Here is a 21,653-nt window from a genome sequence, read left to right as displayed (position 1 = left end):
TGAGGCGGGGTTTTTGGTCTCAAGAGGGAAAAGTATGAGCTTGTTGTTTTTTAAACATATATTTTATACTCTTGTCCCAAAAATATGTAATTTGAAAGCGTAGATTTTAATTCTAAGTTGAATAGAAGGAAAAGTGTTAGTATTATATAGAGAATGAGATCATCGTAAAAGGAGAGAATATTTTAAAAAGCATAGGGACTAATTGGACACGTACCATGTCATTTAATTGCTATTCAACCAATTGTTCAAGCATGGACTAACTTTAAACTATTCACAACTAAGTGCCATCTTGAATTTACTAAATTTAAAACTCTTTTTTAATCGCACATCAAATAGAAATTTTTACTAAATCATATGCACCAAACTCAAAATCAAAAGAATATTCTAAATTCACTTATTTTTTATACTTTTTCAATCTTATCTATTTATTTATTTAAATTATACATTAGCCCTACAACACTTTTATCAATAATTTAATAAGATTTGCTCATATTTGATTTTTATTTTGTTATTATAATTTGTTATTGGGCTTTTATTTTATTTTTTATGTCAATGTAATTTTCACTTTAGAACTACTTTGTTTAATTATTAAATATCATACTATTATTTAATTTATTTTATTTTATTTAAAGAATATCCGCTATATATAATTATGAAGAAAAAATAATTAATAATAATTTATCTAAAATAAATTATAATTGATTAAAATTACGTAAAAGTTAATACTCCATGTTAAAATTGAAAAATATAAAAATATCATCACTTAAGTTAAAAAATGACGTGTATTGAAGTACTGATATGGAGTACTACTCTATTAAATTAGACCAACGTAAGGAAAATGTATATATCCTCAATCAAAATTAGACAAACTTAATTTATTTAAAAAAATCAATAAAATATACTAGTCTCTATAAATTATTTAGCCCAATAACCATTACTTGAAGCTCATTTAAATAGGTAATAAATCTAGAAAACATGTGCCTCCTTCCCATCCGTTGAAGCAGAGCTTTCACCATATCCAGGTAACCATCTTCAAATATAAACGAAGGGAAGGATTTAATTGCAAATTTTGGAAGATAAAAGTAGGTTTGCGTTTTGCTACAGTTCTTTTCCCTCTCTAATCGTATTTCTCTAGCCTGGCAATATATATGCCTAACATTTTTAATATAGCAAAAAAGGAAAAAGAAAAAAATGATAGGTTGAATATTTTTAGAAGAACTTAAATTCTCGAATTTTAGAAATAAACATATTTTAAGAACAAGTAATGTTGTAGTGCCTTTACCGTCCCTGTCACAACTGGTCCGCACCATACACCCCTTCACTCTGATTATTTTATTCAAGTTATATAACCCTAGTACAATTCGCTTGCTCATGATCTCTCTCAAAATTATTGGGCTCAAATAAATTGAAGGGAGTGATCGTCGCTTTGGCCGCAGTTGCAGATTCATCTTCCTCAAACCGCCACTGCCCAAGCATTTTCCCCCAAATTCAAAACCATACGGTAATCCCTTACTTTAATCATCGCATGTGTTATGCTTTCTTATTACTGAGTGAAGTACATTGTTTTAGTTGTGAAATTGCAGTCTGTTAAGTCCTTCAATCCTGGCACGTTGGCAGATTAGTTTGTCTGATGTGGAGTGAGCCAATATTTGTGTGCTTGACTTCAGATTGGTTTCAAGTTATCATGAATTTATTGTTGTTCTAATAAATCTCAATTGGTAAAGGGTCTATTCTCTATTTGTGGGGACAAATCAAACAAATAAGGACCACGATGTAAAGATTTTTCTTCTTCTTTCTTTATCTTTTACATTTTCCATACTTGACACTTGGTTGAATCCGATGAATTATGAAGCTCTTAAATATGCAAAGGTCTGATTTTGATGACTTGATTCTCAATACATTGATGTTGATGTTGATGTTGACGTTGACGGTGTTGATAGTGATAATGCTAACACTTCATGACACTAGGCAATCTTTGATTTTTATATGTTTCTCGTTGATAAGATGGAGTTTTTCGTGTCAATTTCTATTAGGTTAGCTGCTGGTGGAAAATTTTATCAGCTGTAGTTAGTTGGAGATCCACTGTATTAATGGTTCTTTTACTGCTTACAGCCTGTACTTATGTTAGAAATGCTTCATTAAGAAGTTAAGATTGATTGTGCTGTTCCTGTTTTCAGAGTAATGATTGTGACGCCATGAAGAGTTTCAATAAATTTAAAATTAGATACCATCGGTTACCATATTCATCCCACTTTATGCACCCTTTGATGGAAACTGGATCGCTGCCACAATCTCCAATAACATAAAGCATAAAAATGTTAATCTGCTTTTTTTTTCTAGCTTATAAAGTCTTCTTGGTTTTCATACCAAAAAGTTATTCTCTTACTTTTGTTACCTCCCACTATGTCTCTTCACGATATAGTTATGGTAGTCTTGGTTTACCTGAATAATAAAGATGAAAATGAATCTTTCTACTGTTGTTTTCAGGTTAATCTAGCTTCAACTTCTACCACTACTGTTTGAATTGTTTATGGAGAAACAGAGTAGTAACCTTGCAACTCAATTGATTGAAGGTTTGTGTAGTTTTCTGCGCAGATGTATTTGTGCAATTCTTTCTGCTGGTTCTCTTCCAAGGCATGTGGCATTTATCATGGATGGAAATCGAAGATACGCCAAGAAGGAAGGTTTACTTGGAGGAGATGGGCATAGGGTTGGATTCACAGCTCTTATGAATATGTTGAAGTATTGCTATGAGATGAATGTCAAGTATGTTACAGTTTATGCTTTCAGCATTGAAAACTTCAAACGACGTCCAGAAGAAGTCCAATCCACTATGCAGTTGATACAGGAAAAGATTGAATCATTGCTTGAGAAAGAGAGTATTGTCAACCAGTATGGAGTGAGAGTGCACTTCATTGGAAACCTTAAACTTTTGAGCAAACCCGTCAGGCTCGCTGCTGAAAGAGCTATGAATGCCACTGCACATAACTCGACGGCCACGCTTGCAATATGCATTGCCTACACATCAACAGATGAAATAACAAATTCTGTCGAAGAAGCATGTAAAGTAAAAATGGATGAACTAGGAGGGAATGAAACTGACAGCAAGGAGCCTCATATTGACGTGGCAGATGTCGAGAAACATATGTATATGGCAGTTGCACCTGATCCCGACATTATAATCCGCTCGTCCGGTGAGACTCGACTAAGCAATTTCCTCCTGTGGCAGAGTGCATCTTCCCTTCTTTACTCCCCAAGGGCGCTTTGGCCAGAGATTGGGTTTTACCATTTGGTCCGAGCAATCTTGGACTTCCAAAGGAATATCACTTCTTTGGAAACTAAGCTGAAACAGAGTTAGATTCGCCGGTTTCTGCACTTTCAGCTGCGAATCCACTGCCGTTTCCCCAAGATGATGAAAGAAGTTAAATTGGTTTGGCTTGAAACCCGAATCTTGTTGTACAATTATGCTGTTGTTAATTGTTATGATGCTAGTGTATTTTTCTCTAATCTAACTAGTGATTATGGTGTTTGATTCCTGGGTTGTTATTGTTTCTTACTCTACGTATATTATTAATAGCTGATGGAGTACCTTTTTGTGCTATTGTTTTGCCTTATAAAAAATCATGTCCAGCCATATTTCTTGCTCAGTGAAGTTAGCAATATATTGAGAAAAGTGGATTATGATTTTGTACCGAGAAAAAATAATAACATTATCCTCCCCCAAATTTAGACAGCCAATCAAAAATAAATATCCAAAAAAACATGAACCAATCAAAAATGTTGAACTCCCATAACCACGGAATGTTCCAATTCTTCGTCCTCACGCTTCAACCCAAATTTCTCGAACTCCCATGGAAACCATACTCTCTCCACACTCGTGCTCTCTTCTAAAGACTCGTCCTTTTCCCCGTTTCCATCCCAAACCCAGCTGCTCCCTCAAACCCATTTGCTGCAATCTCAGAAAACAGCCTTTTCAATCGATTTTAGCAGCGCTCGCCATTTCTTTGGCCCTCAATTTTTCCTTACCGGCTCTAACCGACGCCGCACTCGCGTCGGAATTTGATGTCCTCAACGATGGCCCTCCGAAGGAATCGTACGTCGTGGATGATGCCGGCGTGCTCAGCCGCGTTACCAAGTCGGATTTGAAGAGGTTGTTGACGGATTTGGAGTCCAGAAAGGCTTCCACATCAATATCGTCACTGTGCGCAAGCTAACTGTAAGTTCAAGTGTGATTTTGTGTGTTGATTGAATGGAGATTTGATGAGACTATGTTTTTACTGCCTTCTATCATCTCATGATAATTAATGTATAGCCCTTATATTTGATGAAAATTGAAATCAAAGATATATCCTTGTGAAATTTAATGTTGCCCAAGTTAATTAAGTTTTCATGGTTAGAGACTTAGAGCAGCTAAGAGGAAATCATAAAATTGTGATAGAAGCTATTAGTGAATGAGCTAGTAAGCTAAGCAGAGCTGAATCCAATTGCCACATTCTGGTTGGTTCGGTTTCGCCTTCTAAAACTTTGGCTCAAACCTAACCAACTTAATAAGTACAATGAGTGCTGTTGAATTTATGATTAGGTTGTTATTTGACTTGGTTTGTGGGGATAGTGATGCTGATTCAAGAAAAGGAATGATTTTTGGCTGATTTGGCAATTGATTTGTAGTTGATATTAGAAATTAGGACTACAACGCAAAAGTTCGGATAATCTAAAGACTGAAGTTTGAGCACAGTTTGGTTTGGAAAAAGTTTGGTTGGACAAGTTGATATGTTTAAAAGCTTCTGAATTTGAAAACTGAACTAACTGAATGCTCACCCGATGATGAAATTGGAGAGGAGAATTCAGTATTTTACAACTGCTTTTCTGCTGTTGGATATTGGAAATGAGTGTCCCGTAATCAATTATTTTCTGACCATTTTGTGTTTCTTGCCCGTAGAGCAAAGCTGACGCATTTGAGTACGCTGATCAAGTATTAGAAAAATGGTATCCAACGATCGAGGAGGGAAACAACAAAGGCATAGTAGTGCTCATCACCAGTCAAAAGGAAGGTGCAGTTACAGGCGGACCTGAATTCATCAAAGCCGTTGGTGATTCTATTCTTGATAGCATTGTATCTGACAATCTTCCAGGTAATACCCTACTTCTCCATTCTTAAGGAGGACATTGTATAATGAGCCTCACCTGGGGTATGGTGTTGATTCGATTATCTTGTTCAAAACTCTGATGTATATAGCTGTTTGCTGTGTTTGAGGACTTTGATGTATAAATTAGCTACAACTTTTCAATTGTGTTTTGTGATGCTACAATATCTGATCAGTATGTGCTGGTTTGTGTTTTCACAGTCCTAGCTACAGATGAAAAGTATAATGAGGCGGTTTATAGTTCTGCCTCGCGTTTAGTGGCTGCCATGGGACGGCCTTCCTGATCCCGCGGTCCAGCGACTAAAGACTATAAAAGAGAATCTAACTTCAAGACAAGGGAAGAGACGGATGAGAAACGCGGCCAATTCACCCTTGTAGTTGGAGGTTTACTAGTAATTGCTTTTGTTGTTCCTATGGCGCAATACTATGCATATGTGTCTAAGAAGTGATCCATATTTTTTCTGACTGGAATTTTTTAACATTACCATTTGAGAGTTGAGTGAATGTATAAATGATGTACAAATGTTTATATGGAGTAGTTGATTCACAGAGCAATGAATCAACAAATTTATATCTCTTCATGTAAATGAAATTTGGTGTATATAAATGTAGTTCAATTCAAGCAGGAAACAAAAACAAAGGGTGAATCATCTTCTTATCTAGGAGAAGCACCAGGCTCCGATATGCTAACTGCCCATTCACCAGAAACTCTCGAGAGGGACTGGAAAACGTCCTCCATGCTTGGGCGAGCAGACGGATCTTTCTTGAGGCACCCATCGATCATTCTGAACAGCACGAGGACAAGGTTAGAAGGATAGTTTCCGAGCAGCAAAGGATCCATCAAGCTGCTTATCTTCTCCTGTCCGCCTTCAGACAGCACTGGAGCCAAGACCTCTGGTAACCTCATGTCCACCTCTTCATACAATTCAGAGACTTGTTTCCGGTGAGAATCTCCAGCAACATAACACCAAACGAGTACACATCAAGCTTAGGAGAGACTACTCCATTCTCCAAATACTCGGGTGCCATGTAGCCCTTCGTCCCAACTATGTGCCTTGTCAATGCAAACTGGCCCTCCTGACCCTCTGCAGCTCTAGCCAGCCCAAAATTCGCGATCTTGGCTCTGAACTCATCATCAAGGAGGACGTTGCTGCTGTTGAGATCCTTGTGAATGTGCGGAGGTGAAGTGTAGAGATGGAGGTAGTTCAGACCAGCAGCCACATCAAGAGCAATCTGCAGTCTTCTATCCCAGCTGAGAACGCCTTGGTCGTCCCTGTTGTGAAGCCAATCCACGAGCGCCCCATTTGAGGCGTACCGTAGACAAGATACCAGTTGCCCTCATTGAAGGATACACCGGAGAGACGGATGAGATTGGAGTGATTGATCTTGTTCAGCAGAGTGATTTCTTTGGAGACATCTCCACCACTCATTTTCTTGATGGCAGCAAGATCACCATTGATGGTGCCTCGATAAACAGAGCCTTTGATCAAACAAGCCGGGCTGAAATCGTCCGTTGCCTCTCTCAGCTGCTGGAAAGGGTAGACCTTAAGAGACTGTGCTATGCTAGAAATACTCTCAAGAAAGTCCTCAGACTCATCATCAGCCTCTTTCTTCAACGGTTTTTCAACAGATTGAAACCTCTGTGGCGATGCGACAGCCTCCGCTGCCTTCCTCTGCCTCCTCCTCCGGAGGAAGAAAACCATCCCCACAGCAAACAAAGCAAGAAGCCCTCCAACAACGCCAACCACTACATATATCCATGTCTTGCTCGGCGAGCCACCACCCGTATCTGGGGGAGGGGAGGCCGGAGGTGGAGGTGGCGGAGGAGGTGCTGTCACCTGAGTACTATTCGGAGGGTTCTCAAGAGGAACCAGAAGAGTGGTGTACGGAAAAACGAGGTCATTTTGCAACATGCTATTCGCTGCCAAAATTCTCCTGGTATCAACGGTAAACAGCTCGCTTATGACCTCAACAAACTGGCCGAACTGCAACACATAGCTCAGTAAGTAGTTGACCCCATCGTCGGCTTGAGCCTGAGTCGGACACGCACATCTCAACGGAACACCAAGCCTTGCTCCAACTTGCAAGGCATTTGCAGCAAAACCGTTCTGGACTTGGAGGGCTTGGCATGTGGACAGGCCCTGGAACGTGTTGTTGGCGATGACAAGGTAGCCGTCGTTGGGCTGGACAGTGTAGGAGGTGTTGGCTTGGTAGAGCTGGCCGGAGCAGGAGCATGTGATGGGACCAGCACCATGCGCTCGGCTTCTAGGGCAGAGTTTTCAGAGATTGAGTTGAGTTGAGCGAGCTGGGATACGTTTACGGATAAAAGGGCGGAGATGGAGGCGAGGGTGTCGTAGGGGGCGGGCGCGGAAGGTGAGGTAGGCTTGGCAGGAGGGGCGGAGGCCGTTGCAGGTGTAGCCGAGGGCGGAGTTGTTGTTGTCTCTGATTTCGCAATCTTCGATGAGGTTGCCGATGTATGGCTGCTGCCCCATAGCCAGAGGCAGGCATGAGATTAGGAAGATGATGAATTGAGGCCAATTCATTCTTCTTCTTTCTTGAAGAGATGAATGAGAATTGTGATGTGGAGATGAAGATGTTTGGTCTTATTGTTGGTAGTGGAGATGGAGGTTTCGTGGAATGTTAGAAAGTTGGAGTTTATAGTATTAAATGTTGGAGTTGGAGAGTTGAATATTATTGAAAGCAAGTTGGAGGGTTGAATATTTCAATTATTGGACGTTGGTTGTATAGAATAATGTCACAAGCCAAGATGAGGGTGCATATTATAGTATATCAGTTGAATTCAAGTTTTAGAGATGTCATTCTCAGGAAATCGCTAATAAGCCTAATTTACATATATTTTTGTCTAGTTTTTTTTTTTTAACATGTTACTAGGGCTGCTTAACCGACCGGTTCCGGTTCCTATCCGGTCGGTTTGACGGTACCCGGTTACAAATTTTCATGAATCTCGTAACCGGAACCGGATCCGGCCGGTTCGATTCGAACCGGATCCGATTTATAGTTTTCGTTTTAATTTTTTTTAAATAATTCAACATTTAGAAATATAGTAGTTAATACCTAAAATTTCAAATAAACACACAAAAATACAAATCAACATGATAATAGTAATATTTATCATCCAATATTCCAATTCCTAAAAGTAATAATTCAATAAATACCTAAAAAATATAACATCTAAAAATAAAATCAACACAACAAAATACTATAACTAGTATACAACCAAAACCAACATTCCAACAATATTTAAACAAAATCCAAACGACTAAATCAAAACCAACGACAACATCCAAAATTCCAAATCAATGATACCAAGTCTAAAAAGTAAAAACAAAAAAACAAGTAATACTGTTAACAATATCCAAATCAAACCAACAATAATATCCAAATCAAACCAAAGGGATTAAACTTACCGTAAGATTAAGATCCTATAGTATTATTATTTATTAGGGATAGTTTTGTAGTATATTTATATTTGATATTCATAATATTATTAGAATCTAAAATTGAAAATCTAAAATTGATTTATTATTCGGTTCCGAGTAAGACCGGTCGGTTCCGGGTAGAACCGAACCGGAACTTTTAAAACATTAGAACCGTACGGAACCGAACGCAAACGTCCCGGTTTCTCAATTACCCGGTCGGTTCCATTCCGGTTCCGATTCCGGTACCCGATAACCGGAGAACCGATCTAAGGGCCTACATGTTACTACTACAATAATGATAAGGGAAGGCAGGGACGTGCAACATGCATGGAACTTGGAAGCATACAATAAAATCGGCCTTGATTATAAGCTGTCTAATAAGAACTAGTCGTGATTGTAATAAAGAGATTCATTTAGAATTAGTATTCGATTTGAAAGTTAAAAACCTACGAAAAAGAACACTGTAATTGTAAAAGTCTTTAGTCAACGCCGCGTGCTATCATCATAAATTTCAAACTAACAATTGTGGTAGTCCAAATTATTTCGGCTACTACAACAATATGATACTTTAATTCGCATATATAAAGGTTTTGCGGCATAATCCATGCCTTAATAATGATGCAATGTATTTCGTCCTTGTTTTTTTTTTTCCAAAAAAAATCAAACTAAAACTAAATTAGTAGTACTATACTCCAGGATATTTGCTAGGAGTGGAAAGATATGGTCTCAATTGATAGAACCAGAGACGATGTTTCGATCGCGTATGTTGTGGTATGCTTATTTTTGCACACTTCTTAGTATATTGAGTTAGGTAGGCATCAATGATAGATCATTAGGGTGTCCTAAACCTTTATGTACAAGTTCGTCCATGCATCCCTTTTATACAACGATTGCGATTTGTGTCCTCTTTGTATGTTGAGAGGGGAGACGATCTCATGAACATTGTTGATTTATGTTGTAGCCGAATTGAAAGAAGAACGTAATCCCTTTGTCCCAATAAATATGAAATATTTGACTTTTGGCACGTAACTTATGTAATATTGTTTTGTGAGTTAATTAAAAGAAAAACAAATAAAGATGTTGTTATTTTCATTTTAGGAATTTATTTTATTTTTACACAATAAAAAAAATATTTCAATTTTAATGGGATATGAGATTCAACTCTACGACATCTTAAAACTGAATTACATAAAAGCCAAAGTCAAGTTTGAATGAATACCGGTCAACATAATTAGGGTTTCATAGGATATCTATTTTCTTTCTTTTAATTGAAGTAATAGTGACTTTATTACTCATGTAAGAAGAAAACATAAAGGAAATAGGTAGGTAGTGAATGATTTAATTTGGTTTCATATATATTTGAATTAGTTGATACAGTTTAATAAGAAGAAAAATGAAGAAATGACATAAATGTCATGTTTGGTTGTCAGAATTCATCTGAAAAGTAATCGATTCTTTAAATTTTAAATTATGTGTTTGTTTAGCTTTTTAATCAAATTGGGAAAGTAATCATAAATTCGAGAACAAGGAAAGTTAGTACTACAACTTTTCAGGATTCTGAATCCTAACTTTTCTTAGGTATTCTTATTCCCAGTTTTTGGATTCTTACATATTTAAGCAATATAGTATAGTTTATTATTATTATTATTATTATTATTATTATTATTAATTACAATATTTTAAAAATAATTTAAAATTATAAATCATACTTAATTTCACTATAATAAATAACTATAATTAAAATTATCATAATTATAACTATATTTTATAATAATTCATATAGTAATTAATAATTTATTAATAATTAATAATTAAAATATAATTATATAATATAAATTATATAAATTATATAATAAATTATATTATTATATTTCATAAGTTAATAATTAATCAACAAAGTCATAGTGCATTTATAAAATTTATTCAATTATAATATCCGTAAATATTATAATTATAGTATAATAATTATTATATTTTATTATTATAATAAATGAGTATAATACTTCATGTAACTATAATTATAATTATATTAGCATATATTATGATGGATAATCCATATTTAAACTATTCATCGCAATAATATATATAATAATATAATAATTATTATTTATAATTAAAAATTTATAATATTATTCTTTTTTATAAATAAAAATAATAATAAGTATATTTTTAGTTTGGTGTTTAAATTAAATATAAATTTAAAATCTTGATATTGTCCAAACATAGGAAAGTAAAGTTAGTAGGAATCATATTTTCGATATTCATTTTCCAAGAATCATTTTCTGCAACTTTACTTTTCCGCCAATCAAACATGACCAAAATGACATATAATCCTAGAATAGTACGAAAGTTATTCAAACAATATTATATTAATTCATGAACAAACGTATCAAACAGATATAAAATATTAGTAGTAGTACTATTTATTTTTGTTTCACACTTAATTTTTGAAATAGAAACGAAAATATTAGTAGGGAGTGTTATGGTGTACACCTTTTAAAATAACACTATACCATCATTCCTAATAATCATTCGTAATCGTGTGATCGAATAATAAGCGTCACGTGGCAAAAAAACTTAAAAAGACGCCAACAATATGTTGTACACTATACAACAATTTTTCTTGGCCACTAATATCCGATACACTATACAACAATTTATAAATCGTTAGCCGTTTATAATATCTTGTATATGTTATGTCACATGCGTCACTTTAAGAGGTGTTGTCATTTTAACACAAACCTACTTAATTGTATAGTAATTTTCAAAAGTTTACTAGTACTAAGTTTTTAGTTTGGAAAAAAGATTATTAAATTTAGCATAAAAAATTAACAAGACAAAAGCCAATCTCACCATGGCCCAACCCGGAGCGGTTTAGGAGAAGAAGCATATAAAACCCTTCCCGCATTTTCTTTTATCATCACACACAAAATTCGGTGCCGCCTCCGATCGTGCCCGGAGTTCCATACTAGTCTACTTATGGAGGAAGAATTAGATCATTCGGAGGAGGAATTGGATCATTCGGAGGAAGAAATATGGGAGGAAACATATATGGAAGCTGCTGAACGTCCTATTACGGAGGAAGAGAAAATATTTACGGAGGAGGAAGAAATTGAAATTGCTCAGAAATTATCCAAGCCAGAAACATATACATATGCTGCTCAAATTCCTATGACAGAGCAAGTGAAAACAATTACGGAGGAGGAAGAATTCGAAATAGCTCAGCAAATATCCATGGCAGAAACATATACATATGCTGCTCAAATTCCTATGACAGATGAACGTCCTATTACGGAAGAGGAAGAAATTGAAATAGCTCAGCAAATATCCATGGCAGAAACATATACATATGCTGCTCAAATTCCTATGACAGAGCAAGTGAAAACAATTACGGAGGAGGAGAAAATACAACAAATAGTTGAGAAAATATCCAAGGTAAATACGTATACAGATGCTGCTAAAATTCGTACGACAGAGCAAGTGAAAACATCTATTGAGGAGGAACTAGAAACAAGGGAGAAAATATCCAAGGAAAATACATATACAGATGCTGCTAAAATTCGTGTGACGGAGGAAGAGAAAATATTGACGGAGGAGGAGGAAACAGGTGAGAAAACATTCAAAGATTTGGGGGTAAACGATCAATTAATAGAGGCCTGTGAAATTCTCGGTTGGAAAAGCCCTACTAAAATACAGTGTGAGGCCAAACCTATTGTTTTAGCGGGGAAGAGATGTGATCGGGCTCGCCCAAACCGGCTGGGGAAAAACCGGCGCCTTCGCGATTCCGATCATCCAATCGCTTCCCCGAAGCTCCGAGGCTTTTTTGCCTGCGTGCTGTCCCCGACGCGTGAACTCGCCATTCAGATCCCGAGCAGTTCGAAGCCCGGGGGTCCCGGGAATTGGCCTCAAAGGGCTGGGGTGAAAAATAGAATTTTTTTATATTTAGTTTCAGTGTTTATTTATCACGTTTGGGAGTTGAATTTTTTTCCGTTGCACCCGGGGAGGGTGGACCAAGACAGCGGGAGGTGCCCTTGGAAAGGGCCGCACATTTTTGGGAGTTAAATTTTTGAATTGATCACTAGTTCTAAATTAGTAGATTGTGTTAACAGTATTATTGGCTTGGTGAGCCTCCTGTTATCATCTGTTATCTTTAAAGCCAATGGCTTCTCAAGGCTGAAGGGAAAATTTAGGAGGCTGCAATGATGATTTAAAATTGAAAAATATGAAGATTTTTTCGTTATAACACTTCTAAAGTTGTTTTTCCTTTATATCTTCTGGGGCGGCTCGCCTGGACGCCCTTCCCATCATTTTTTCTAACACCAAAGGGTTCTCTCTGGCTTAACTGAAATACTTGGTAAAACTTTGATGTTGGTTTGCCCTTTGAAAATAGTTGTGTTTTCTCTGGGTTTTGGTTTTCTGTCGGTTTACTATGTTACACAGAAAGGATGGAATTTGAACATCTAAAGAACCATGTAAATATTTGGGAAACAGAAAACTATATGCTTTGAAGAAACCCTGACTTTGCTACTGTTTCTGAAATTTTAACCTGCTAAGATGTTTGTAGTATGCTGTTAATAAGGCATTAAAGCTCAAGTTTTAGTTTATTATTAACTATACAAAATAAAAAGATTTTATACTCTTAAAAATATCTCAGGTACTTGATAAAAGGGATAAAATTTTTTCAATGAAGATTTTGAAAAGGGCGATCAAATATTGTGTGAAATTCCCGAACAGGAGGACTTTTTGTTTTTCAGCTACAATGACCAATAAGGTACTTGAATGGGGCTCTCATTCACTATGAATGTAGTTTGTTAGTAATTCATTACACAATAAATTTTAATTGTTATAAAAAGAGTTGTTCCGGTAGTAAGTGAAAGTTGCATGATGGATTGCCCCTCAATTTTTCAGGTAAAAAAACTACAAAGAGCTTGTCTGAAAAATCCTGTGAAGGTTTGCTTTCTAACATAATTTTTTTTAACGGGTTTTTTTTCATCTAATCTTTTTTTGTTTGATTGCAGATTGAAGCTGCATCAAAATTTTCAACTGTTGATACATTAAAGCAACAGTATTGCTTTGTTCCTGCAAAGTCAAGGTTTGTGATGCAGTGAATCATGCTCTAATATCTAATGATGCACAAAATGCTATCGAATTTTATCATGTGTTTTTTGGCTCCTCTGCGAGTGTGGCTGAGTCGTAGTGGTTGTCAATTAAGTAGCCATAGGTTTTGCTAGCCTCATCCATGATCCAAAAGGATATTAGTTCAGTCACATGACTAGTTTTATAGTTATTTTAAATTAAATTTTGGAAACAAAAATGTTTCAGATGGCATGTTTGTAAAATAGTTGAAAAGATGCACGTTCCAGTATCTTTTGTCATGTTCTTATTGTCGGGGAATGATGAGTTTGCCCCCGGTTTAATATGTTAGCTAAAGGGGGAAAGGGTCGGGGTTGCACCTAAAAAAGAAAGGTTCTCCCCTAAATGTAGTTTAAAAGGGGGGTTTGGCATTCAATGCTGTAAATATATTCTTGCTCTATGTTACATGTTCTTTTTTTAATTGATTTTCCATTCTCTTCTTCTTTTAGGAATGCTATCTTTATATCTTGATTTGAGTTGGCGGAAGCACACCATTTTTTAATTGAAAATGTGATGCAACTACACTCTTTTGGGATATATTTTCAATTTTGGGTTCAAAGGGTATTCCAATTAATGGCCACATGACACAGGTAATATTGTAGATAGTTCCCGAACCAGTTATGATACTTTTTCTCATCCAATCATATCTAATCATCCATTTTTCCGTGATGTTACTTTTATGTAGTCAAAAAGGTTGGGGGCCTTAAAAAGTTCCCAAAGGGTGGAGAATGCAAATTCTTTTCTGCACTGATGTTGCTAGCAGAGGACTGGATATTCCATCAGTGGATGTGGTTATTTAACTATGATATCCCCACAAACTCAAAGGTTAACTTTTTCTTTCCCAAACAGTTGTTCTGTCTTGTTAATAAGGCTGCTACTATTTTTCTACCATATTCTAATGTTCATATCTTTCATCTCTTGACTTTGATTTTTTAGTAAAACCTTGGTGGTGAAAATATGGAGAATATTTGTTTATGATAAAAGGCCCCCTTTGGCTGATGCATGTATTTTAATAAAAAAAAATAATAATAGATATTGTTTGCTTGTTGTATGATGGCTGCAGGATTACATACATCGGGGAGGAAGAACTGCCCGGGTGGACCCTTGCCGGGTATCAATTAGGGTCAATATGAGGTGGAATGGTACATTCTTTGAGAAGCTTATAGGTAAGGATCAATTTCCCTATATTTGGGACAAGTGTGGACCAATAATATCTTTCTATAACATATGTCTGATCAGGTAAAATTGCCAGAGTAAATTTTGCCGGGAAAAGGGGTTTTTTCACTATTGGGGGGCAGAGGCAAAAGAATATCTCAAATGGTACTATATGCTTTCCCGAAACATGTCAAATTTTTGTCCTAGGTTTCTTGTCAAATCCAGTTTAAGATGCAGAGTTTCTGCTTGTCTGCATGTTGTTTAATATGATGCTACATTGCACCTCACCATTATAGGGGACAAGCCAGTACTTATTATCTATCATAGCATTTATATCATACTACCAAAGTAGAATTTCACGGAGGATACAAACCAAAAGGATGTTACATAACTCACGAGCACATTTTCTATGTTTTCGCAAATGCTCCATAAGAATTGCTTTTTGTGTTGTAGTTCGTTGAAAACCATAGCATATGTTATTCGTCATTAGCTATTCAAAATTCCATCTTCAAACGTGAGGGTGATTGATTAGGCCTTGTATGTCATTATGAGTTTTGGCCTTGTGCTACAGTGTTATGTGAACTTTCTAATGTTGGTGATTTGGTATCCGGTGATTACGCAGAAAATGAAGGAAGCTGGGGGCAATAAGCGGAGAAGAGGAGGTGATGAGGGCGAAGGAGACATGAGCAAATACTTGAATCAAAATAAAGGAAAATCAGGTGGTAAAGGAAAATCACGAGGTAGAGGAAAACCAGGTAATAAAGGAAAACCAACAAAGAAAAGGAGAAGATGATAGAAGAATTTGTAGTAGTATCAAATTTTGGCTTATCCAATTGTTATACTACTAGTTAGATTTACATTTCTGCATGCGTAAGCACCTCTAGGAAATTCATGCATATCCTTTTAAAATAATTTTGGTTTAAGACTAGTGTTTAGGATTATCACTATGTATGTTAATTGGTTTATAGTGATTATTACTACTACTACTATTTTGGTTGTGTGGATATTCAAAAATACGCACATTGATTTATATAGAAGTGAGAGAAAGAAGAAGATAAACACCAAAATGTAGAAAGTGCGACGGTGGCCGCAGCGCACCGTCGTTGCTTACGCATTCTCTCTCTTTTTTTTTTGTCTACTCATGCATCTAATGACATACCTTCTATTTTGTCGTTTCTTCCACCCCATCATATTTCTATATGACTATATAAATTTTGACATTCAAGTGGTCTACCAGATTTGTAGTTTGGAATTTGAAGTGAAATAAGGGTAATTAATTGATTGTTATAACTAAAAAACATAAAGCAGGGAGGGGTTCGTGTCAAAGTAAATCATTCCAATTTTAGAAGTTCAATATGGTTCGAGTCATTTCTCGTATGAGCATCATCTTAATTCGTTAGGCTTACAACCTAACCTCTTTAATGTGGACCACAACCCAGCGGTGGGTAGTGGAGTCGCGGAGTTGTGGTGGGTTTTCCCCGTCAAGTTTTTGAAGACTCGCCCTCGAGTCGTTGTTGAAGGGTATCTCTCTCTACTGTGGATGCGCTACCTTCTGTGAGTGCTTTCTTCACCATAATAAGGAGAAATAGTAGAAATCTATAATTAGCAATTGTAATAATTAATTCTTTTCAATTTTTAGTGATTCACAAATAATTACTATTTCTATAACTAATTAATATAATTCCATAATTAGTAAATGTAATAATTAATTCTTTTCCATAATTAGTTAATCAAAAGTAGTAAAATTTCAAAAAATTAACTTTTTTCCATAATTAGAGATTGACAATAAAGTGATTGAAAATGAGCATGGATAGTCTTAGGATTGTTGAAGTTGGGGCATAACACAAAAAATGAGGAAAATGGTGATATATCGGGAAGTTAATATTTCATCTTTATCTTAAAAAATAATCACATTTTATGATATTACTCCAACTCACAAATCCATTTTCTATTTTTTTTGAAATTTGTAAGTATATTTATATTACTAAAAGTACATAGCAGAGCTTATTTATTGAACAAAAAAATATGGAAGCGCAGAGTGTAAAACATTGAACGGCGTGAACACGCAGAGCTACGAGGCTACGACAAACATATTCAAATGCTGATTCAGTTCATTTTATAACTCTGACCGAATCTCAACAAGATTCCACCTTCGTCTCGATTATTTACCAGAAATAAATATTTATTACGTAAATTGGAATACATTAGTAGGAGTATTAAAATCCCAAGGTGTGATTCTAGCTTCATTTGATTTTGGTAGTAAGTTGAATCCAAAACGGAGAGAGAGATATGAGAGTTGCAGCGCAGAACACGATGTCGTATTGCGTGGAGGAGGAGAAGGCATGCATCATCGGTTGGGTGGACAAATACTTCAAAGACTGCCTCTGCAACACCAGCGACGAGATTTCATTCGGTTTCGGACTCATTAGCCTCCTCTGCTGGGGAGTCGCTGAAATCCCCCAAATCATCACCAACTTCAGAACCAAATCCGGCCATGGCATCTCCATCTTCTTCCTCCTCACTTGGGTCCTCGGGTTCACCTCTCTCCCCCTAACCTCCTCACCATTACCATTTCACACACATTTTCTCTAACCAATTTTGTTGAATTTGCAGCGACATATTCAATCTAATGGGCTGCCTTCTCGAACCTGCCACGGTGAGTCCTAACCTAATCATTCTCCAACTCAATTTATTGTTTCTGGATTCAATTCATTTCTGCATTTCTCATTTCCTGCAGTTACCAACCCAGTTATACACCGCCGCGGTAAGTCCCCAATTCCGTTAATTAACGCCGTCACAAACCATTTCCCGTTTAATTATTTATATTTATATTTTTATTCATCATCAGCTCTACACAGTGAGCACCGTGGTTTTAGTTATACAGAGCTTCTACTACGATTATTACCTTAGGTGGCGAAATGTGAAACCACCCAAAGAATCACACCAACAGGTTTCATTTTACTTCTTTTCTGCATTGGTTCATCAATAAATCGTGTGAGATTGGGTTAAAGAGTTTTAAATGAATGCATATATAGGTAGATGAAGAGCTGAAGAAGCCTCTAAGGCCAACACCACAAACTGATTCCCCCATTCCAATACCAACCCGTGGCGAAGCCTATTACTACGCGTGAGGCCTAATCCAATTCTCATTCGTTTGTTTGAGAATGGATGAATTCGTTTGGTGATATGGAATGTGTGTTGTGCAGGTCTGCAAGATCAATGGCTGCGAGCACAACTCCGCCTATACGTATGCGTTCGTATCTTTGGCCCATCAAGAGTGGTCCTTCTGCTGTCGGAATCGCCAACAATTCCTCACCAGACAACGAAGCTCGTCCCATTCCTTCGAGGAATGGTGCCACCAAACCTAAGCCAATTCCAAGATCTGTGAGTCTCATACAAAGTTTGTTTGTCATATGTTTGAACAGTCTTAATTTTGTTAAGATGCCTCGTCTTTTTCTCAGGCGGGATTTGGAGCATTTTTGGCTACATCCATCAGTATGCCACGAGAAACAAACGCTTTGGTGCAAGTGTATCTTGGATTGAGTGGAAGGAAGATGTTGCAACTGGGATTAAATCAAGTTAGATATGAACCAAATCAAGTTAATTAAAACATTTAACTTGTATGTAATGATTTAGCTTATGGTTAGGCATTGTTTTCGTGACAGGAAGATGGATCAGAGAGCGTTTTTGGTCAGTGGTTAGGATGGATGATGGCTGCCATTTACATGGGTGGAAGGCTTCCTCAAATATGGTTGAATGTAAGTAACAAATCCTAATGTTGCACATCATTTTTCAGATCAAAATCCACATCTAATGTGTTTGCTTTGCAATGAATACGATCACAGATTAAACGAGGGAGCGTTGAGGTAATTCACTCTTAAACTGATCATCATATCCGTAATAGTGAAGATTGTGGATGATTATTCCGGTAACTTCGTGATCTTGCAAATTGTGTAGGGATTGAATCCTCTCATGTTTATCTTTGCACTTGCGGCTAATGCTACTTATGTAGCCAGGTACACTATACACTAATCTCTCCAAAATTAAAGATTAATGAAAGCTAATAGAGCCCTCTAATATTTGACGCAGCATTCTTGTGAGATCAACTGCCTGGGACAAAATTAGAGCTAACTTGCCCTGGCTACTGGATGCCGCCGTCTGTGTACTGCTCGACTTATTCGTATCCTATTTCACTGAAATATTATGAGTTTTTATTAAGATCATGTGTTCAAATCTCATGGTTGAGGCATAGAATGTCATTAGTGAACTGAATCAGAGGAACCTTAACTTGTTTCAACAGATAATATTGCAGTATGTTTACTACAGATATTATAGGAGGGAAAGGCGCTGCAGCGGAGAAGACTATACTGAAGCCACAAAATGAGGCAATGCATTCGTTGTTATGATAATTAGAAGTTTTGACGAGATTCCCTTTTGTTCGATTCTTATACTCCTTGCAGTTGATTTGAGTCGGTACGAGGAATAAACTTTGTTAGATTTATTTCTTCGTGAAGATCCTATTTATGTCACTATGTAACAGTTTCAGTTCAGTCACAAACAAAACCCAAATTTAGTTGTTTGAGTTTCTAATTTTTGAGTTTTCATCCCACATCGAACATTTTAAAGCTTCAGTTTCAGTTCAGTCACAAACAAAACCCAAATTTTGTTGTTGAAGTATCTAAATTTGAGTTTTATCCCACATCGAACATTTTAAAGTTTTCAATGTAGTATTTATAGGAAAACGCTGCATTAAAGGTTGTCCCTTCGGGGACATCCGATAAAATTGGAACGATACAGAGAAGATTAGCATGGCCCCTGCGCAAGGATGACACGCATAAATCGAGAAATGGTCCAAATTTTTTTTTCCTAAAATCTTTATAAATCAAATGGTGGAATATAATTTTTTGGGATAGATGTGTTCGGTTAGATCTTAGAACTCATTACTGATTGAGTATATAATGCTTGGATGCATTTAAATTCTAATTATAAGTGTCTCGCTGTATTTTTTTTTTAAAAAGATTGTTTTTATTCTAATTGTGATTACCCTATTTGGATAATAGTAGATCATGTGGAATTCTGATTCGATTTAATTGAGATAAATGTATCATAAATCGGGATGCGCACATTTTCTATTTTGAATAGGCAAAACACATTCTTAGGTCCTTATACTTTAGTCAAAATGTTCATTAGGTCCTCATACAATTTTTTCATTTTAATAGGTCCTTATACCTTTCTCATAAATTTCATCACATCCTCATACAATTTTTTCGTTTTAGTAGGTCCTTATACTTTTATAACTTTTATTAGGTCCTTATACAATTTTTTATTTTAAGATATTCTTTTACTTTTATCTTAGATAATAATTTATATTTAATTAAATTTAATGAATCTTTTAATTTTATTATTTAACTTATCTTATAATTATAAATATTCAGGGAAACATATCTTTCAATATAAATATAAATAATCAATTGAAAATTCAAATAGTTATTCTAAAAAAAACTTCGATTTTAATCTTCAATCATCACGGTTAATCTTTTTATTATTCTCTACAATTTATTGAGATTATATTGGATGACAAGATGATATTATCTATGTAGACTATGCTAAGTTAAATAATGGAATATTATAAAGTTCATTGAGTTTAATTAAATTTAGATTATTATCCAAGATAAATGTAAAAAAGTCCCTTAAATAAAAGATTGTACAAGGACCTAATGAAAGTTATAATAAAAGTATAAGGACCTACTAAAATGAAAAATTGTACGAGGACCTGATAAAAATATTGTGAAAAGTATAAGGACCTATTAAAACGAAAAAATTGTATGAGGACCTAATAAACATTTTGATTAGAGTATAAGGACTTAAGAATGTATTTTGCCTTTTAAATATCATAAATTGGGATGCATACATTTTCTATTTAATTCAAATGTGTGCACCAGCACCTAAGAATCAACAATTAATATGAGAACATGCATGGAGGTAAATATTAATAAATCAGTGGTCCCAACAAATTACCAATGGTAAAGATGTAGTAACGGTTTCAATCACAAACAAACCAAAATTTGAGTTTTCGTCCCACATCGGACAACGTAAAGCTTTAAATGCAATATGTATAAGGAAACATTGTACCAGACCATTGTCCCTTCGGGGACATCCGATAAAATTGGAACGATACAGAGAAGATTAGCATGGCCCCTGCGCAAGGATGACACGCATAAATCGAGAAATGGTCCAAATTTTTTTGTTTTTTAGTGTACTTGTGATCTAGCATGAAATGATAAATTATTTGTAATTATGGTCCACTTGCCCTAATGAAATTTTAACTGTGGCTTTTGTACCTAAAACTCGTTACTTACTCAATGAAATCTATGATGGTTGGGTGTGTTTTTTGAAACAATTTATTTTAAATAGTTTTTTTTTTTTTTCTAATTTTGATTGCCCTAAATGGAGATTAATCGATCAGAATTGAGAATGAAATTATTTTAATTAGATTTAATTAAGAAGAATGCATCATAAATTGTGATGCAGACATTTTCCATCCACTTCAAATGTGCAAGCATCTAAGAAACAACAAAATATTACTCCAGTAAAAATGAAGTAGAAAAAAAAAGAGAAAAATCAAGCAACATTTGTTGTATGATCTCTAATTAGGCCCAACCCATCTTACTCCAACTCCGAGGCCCACATTACTACATTGGGACTATGATATCACTTTGCATCTTACAAATTTATTACAATCACTTTCTTTTTCACAAATTGATTCCTACAAAAATGATGA

At 35.6% G+C, this 21,653-nt stretch overlaps 2 protein-coding genes, 2 non-coding genes and 3 pseudogenes across 11 annotated transcripts; 6 read left to right on the top strand and 1 right to left on the bottom strand.

Moving 5' to 3' along the window:
* The first annotated feature begins 1,272 nt into the window (after positions 1-1,272).
* LOC125199968 (dehydrodolichyl diphosphate synthase CPT3-like) lies at positions 1,273-3,536 on the top strand. Of its 5 annotated transcripts, none has more exons than XM_048097802.1 (2): positions 1,273-1,501; positions 2,596-3,536. In XM_048097802.1, the coding sequence occupies exon 2, from the start codon at positions 2,651-2,653 to the stop codon at positions 3,356-3,358; it is 708 nt and encodes a 235-aa protein (XP_047953759.1). In that variant the 5' UTR covers positions 1,273-1,501; positions 2,596-2,650; the 3' UTR covers positions 3,359-3,536. The 5 variants fall into 5 exon arrangements, with proteins under 5 accessions (XP_047953759.1, XP_047953758.1, XP_047953755.1 ...); XM_048097801.1 differs by having other exon boundaries at positions 2,584-3,536; XM_048097798.1 differs by having other exon boundaries at positions 2,488-3,536.
* A 242-nt stretch (positions 3,537-3,778) lies between these two features.
* On the top strand, positions 3,779-5,719 carry LOC125199967 (annotated as a pseudogene).
* An 8-nt stretch (positions 5,720-5,727) lies between these two features.
* Positions 5,728-7,930, bottom strand: LOC125199966 (annotated as a pseudogene).
* Positions 7,931-11,563: 3,633 nt separating this feature from the next.
* Positions 11,564-14,974, top strand: LOC125199964 (annotated as a pseudogene).
* A 1,985-nt stretch (positions 14,975-16,959) lies between these two features.
* LOC125199965 (probable vacuolar amino acid transporter YPQ1) lies at positions 16,960-19,476 on the top strand. 4 transcript variants are annotated; one of them, XM_048097796.1, is made up of 12 exons: positions 16,986-17,406; positions 17,486-17,528; positions 17,610-17,636; positions 17,721-17,822; positions 17,908-17,999; positions 18,079-18,256; positions 18,334-18,450; positions 18,538-18,630; positions 18,718-18,738; positions 18,830-18,888; positions 18,962-19,034; positions 19,199-19,476. In XM_048097796.1, exons 1-12 carry the CDS (start codon positions 17,162-17,164, stop codon positions 19,205-19,207), a joined length of 1,059 nt encoding a protein of 352 aa, XP_047953753.1. In that variant the 5' UTR covers positions 16,986-17,161; the 3' UTR covers positions 19,208-19,476. The 4 variants fall into 4 exon arrangements, 3 of the variants coding, with proteins under 3 accessions (XP_047953754.1, XP_047953753.1, XP_047953752.1); XM_048097795.1 differs by having other exon boundaries at positions 16,989-17,406; positions 18,962-19,052; positions 19,173-19,476; XR_007172650.1 differs by lacking the exons at positions 18,962-19,034; positions 19,199-19,476 and having other exon boundaries at positions 16,960-17,406; positions 18,542-18,630.
* Positions 19,477-19,630: 154 nt separating this feature from the next.
* On the top strand, positions 19,631-19,733 carry LOC125199970. Its single transcript, XR_007172652.1, has one exon. It is a non-coding gene; the product is annotated as a U6 spliceosomal RNA (small nuclear RNA).
* A 1,280-nt stretch (positions 19,734-21,013) lies between these two features.
* On the top strand, positions 21,014-21,116 carry LOC125199969. Its single transcript, XR_007172651.1, has one exon. It is a non-coding gene; the product is annotated as a U6 spliceosomal RNA (small nuclear RNA).
* Positions 21,117-21,653: the final 537 nt, after the last annotated feature.

This window comes from Salvia hispanica, unplaced genomic scaffold (genome assembly GCF_023119035.1).
Source record: "Salvia hispanica cultivar TCC Black 2014 unplaced genomic scaffold, UniMelb_Shisp_WGS_1.0 HiC_scaffold_754, whole genome shotgun sequence".
In the NCBI taxonomy this organism is placed as follows: Eukaryota; Viridiplantae; Streptophyta; class Magnoliopsida; order Lamiales; family Lamiaceae; genus Salvia; species Salvia hispanica.
Note: the sequence above shows the minus strand (reverse complement) of the source record. Positions and strands in the feature narration are given on the sequence as shown.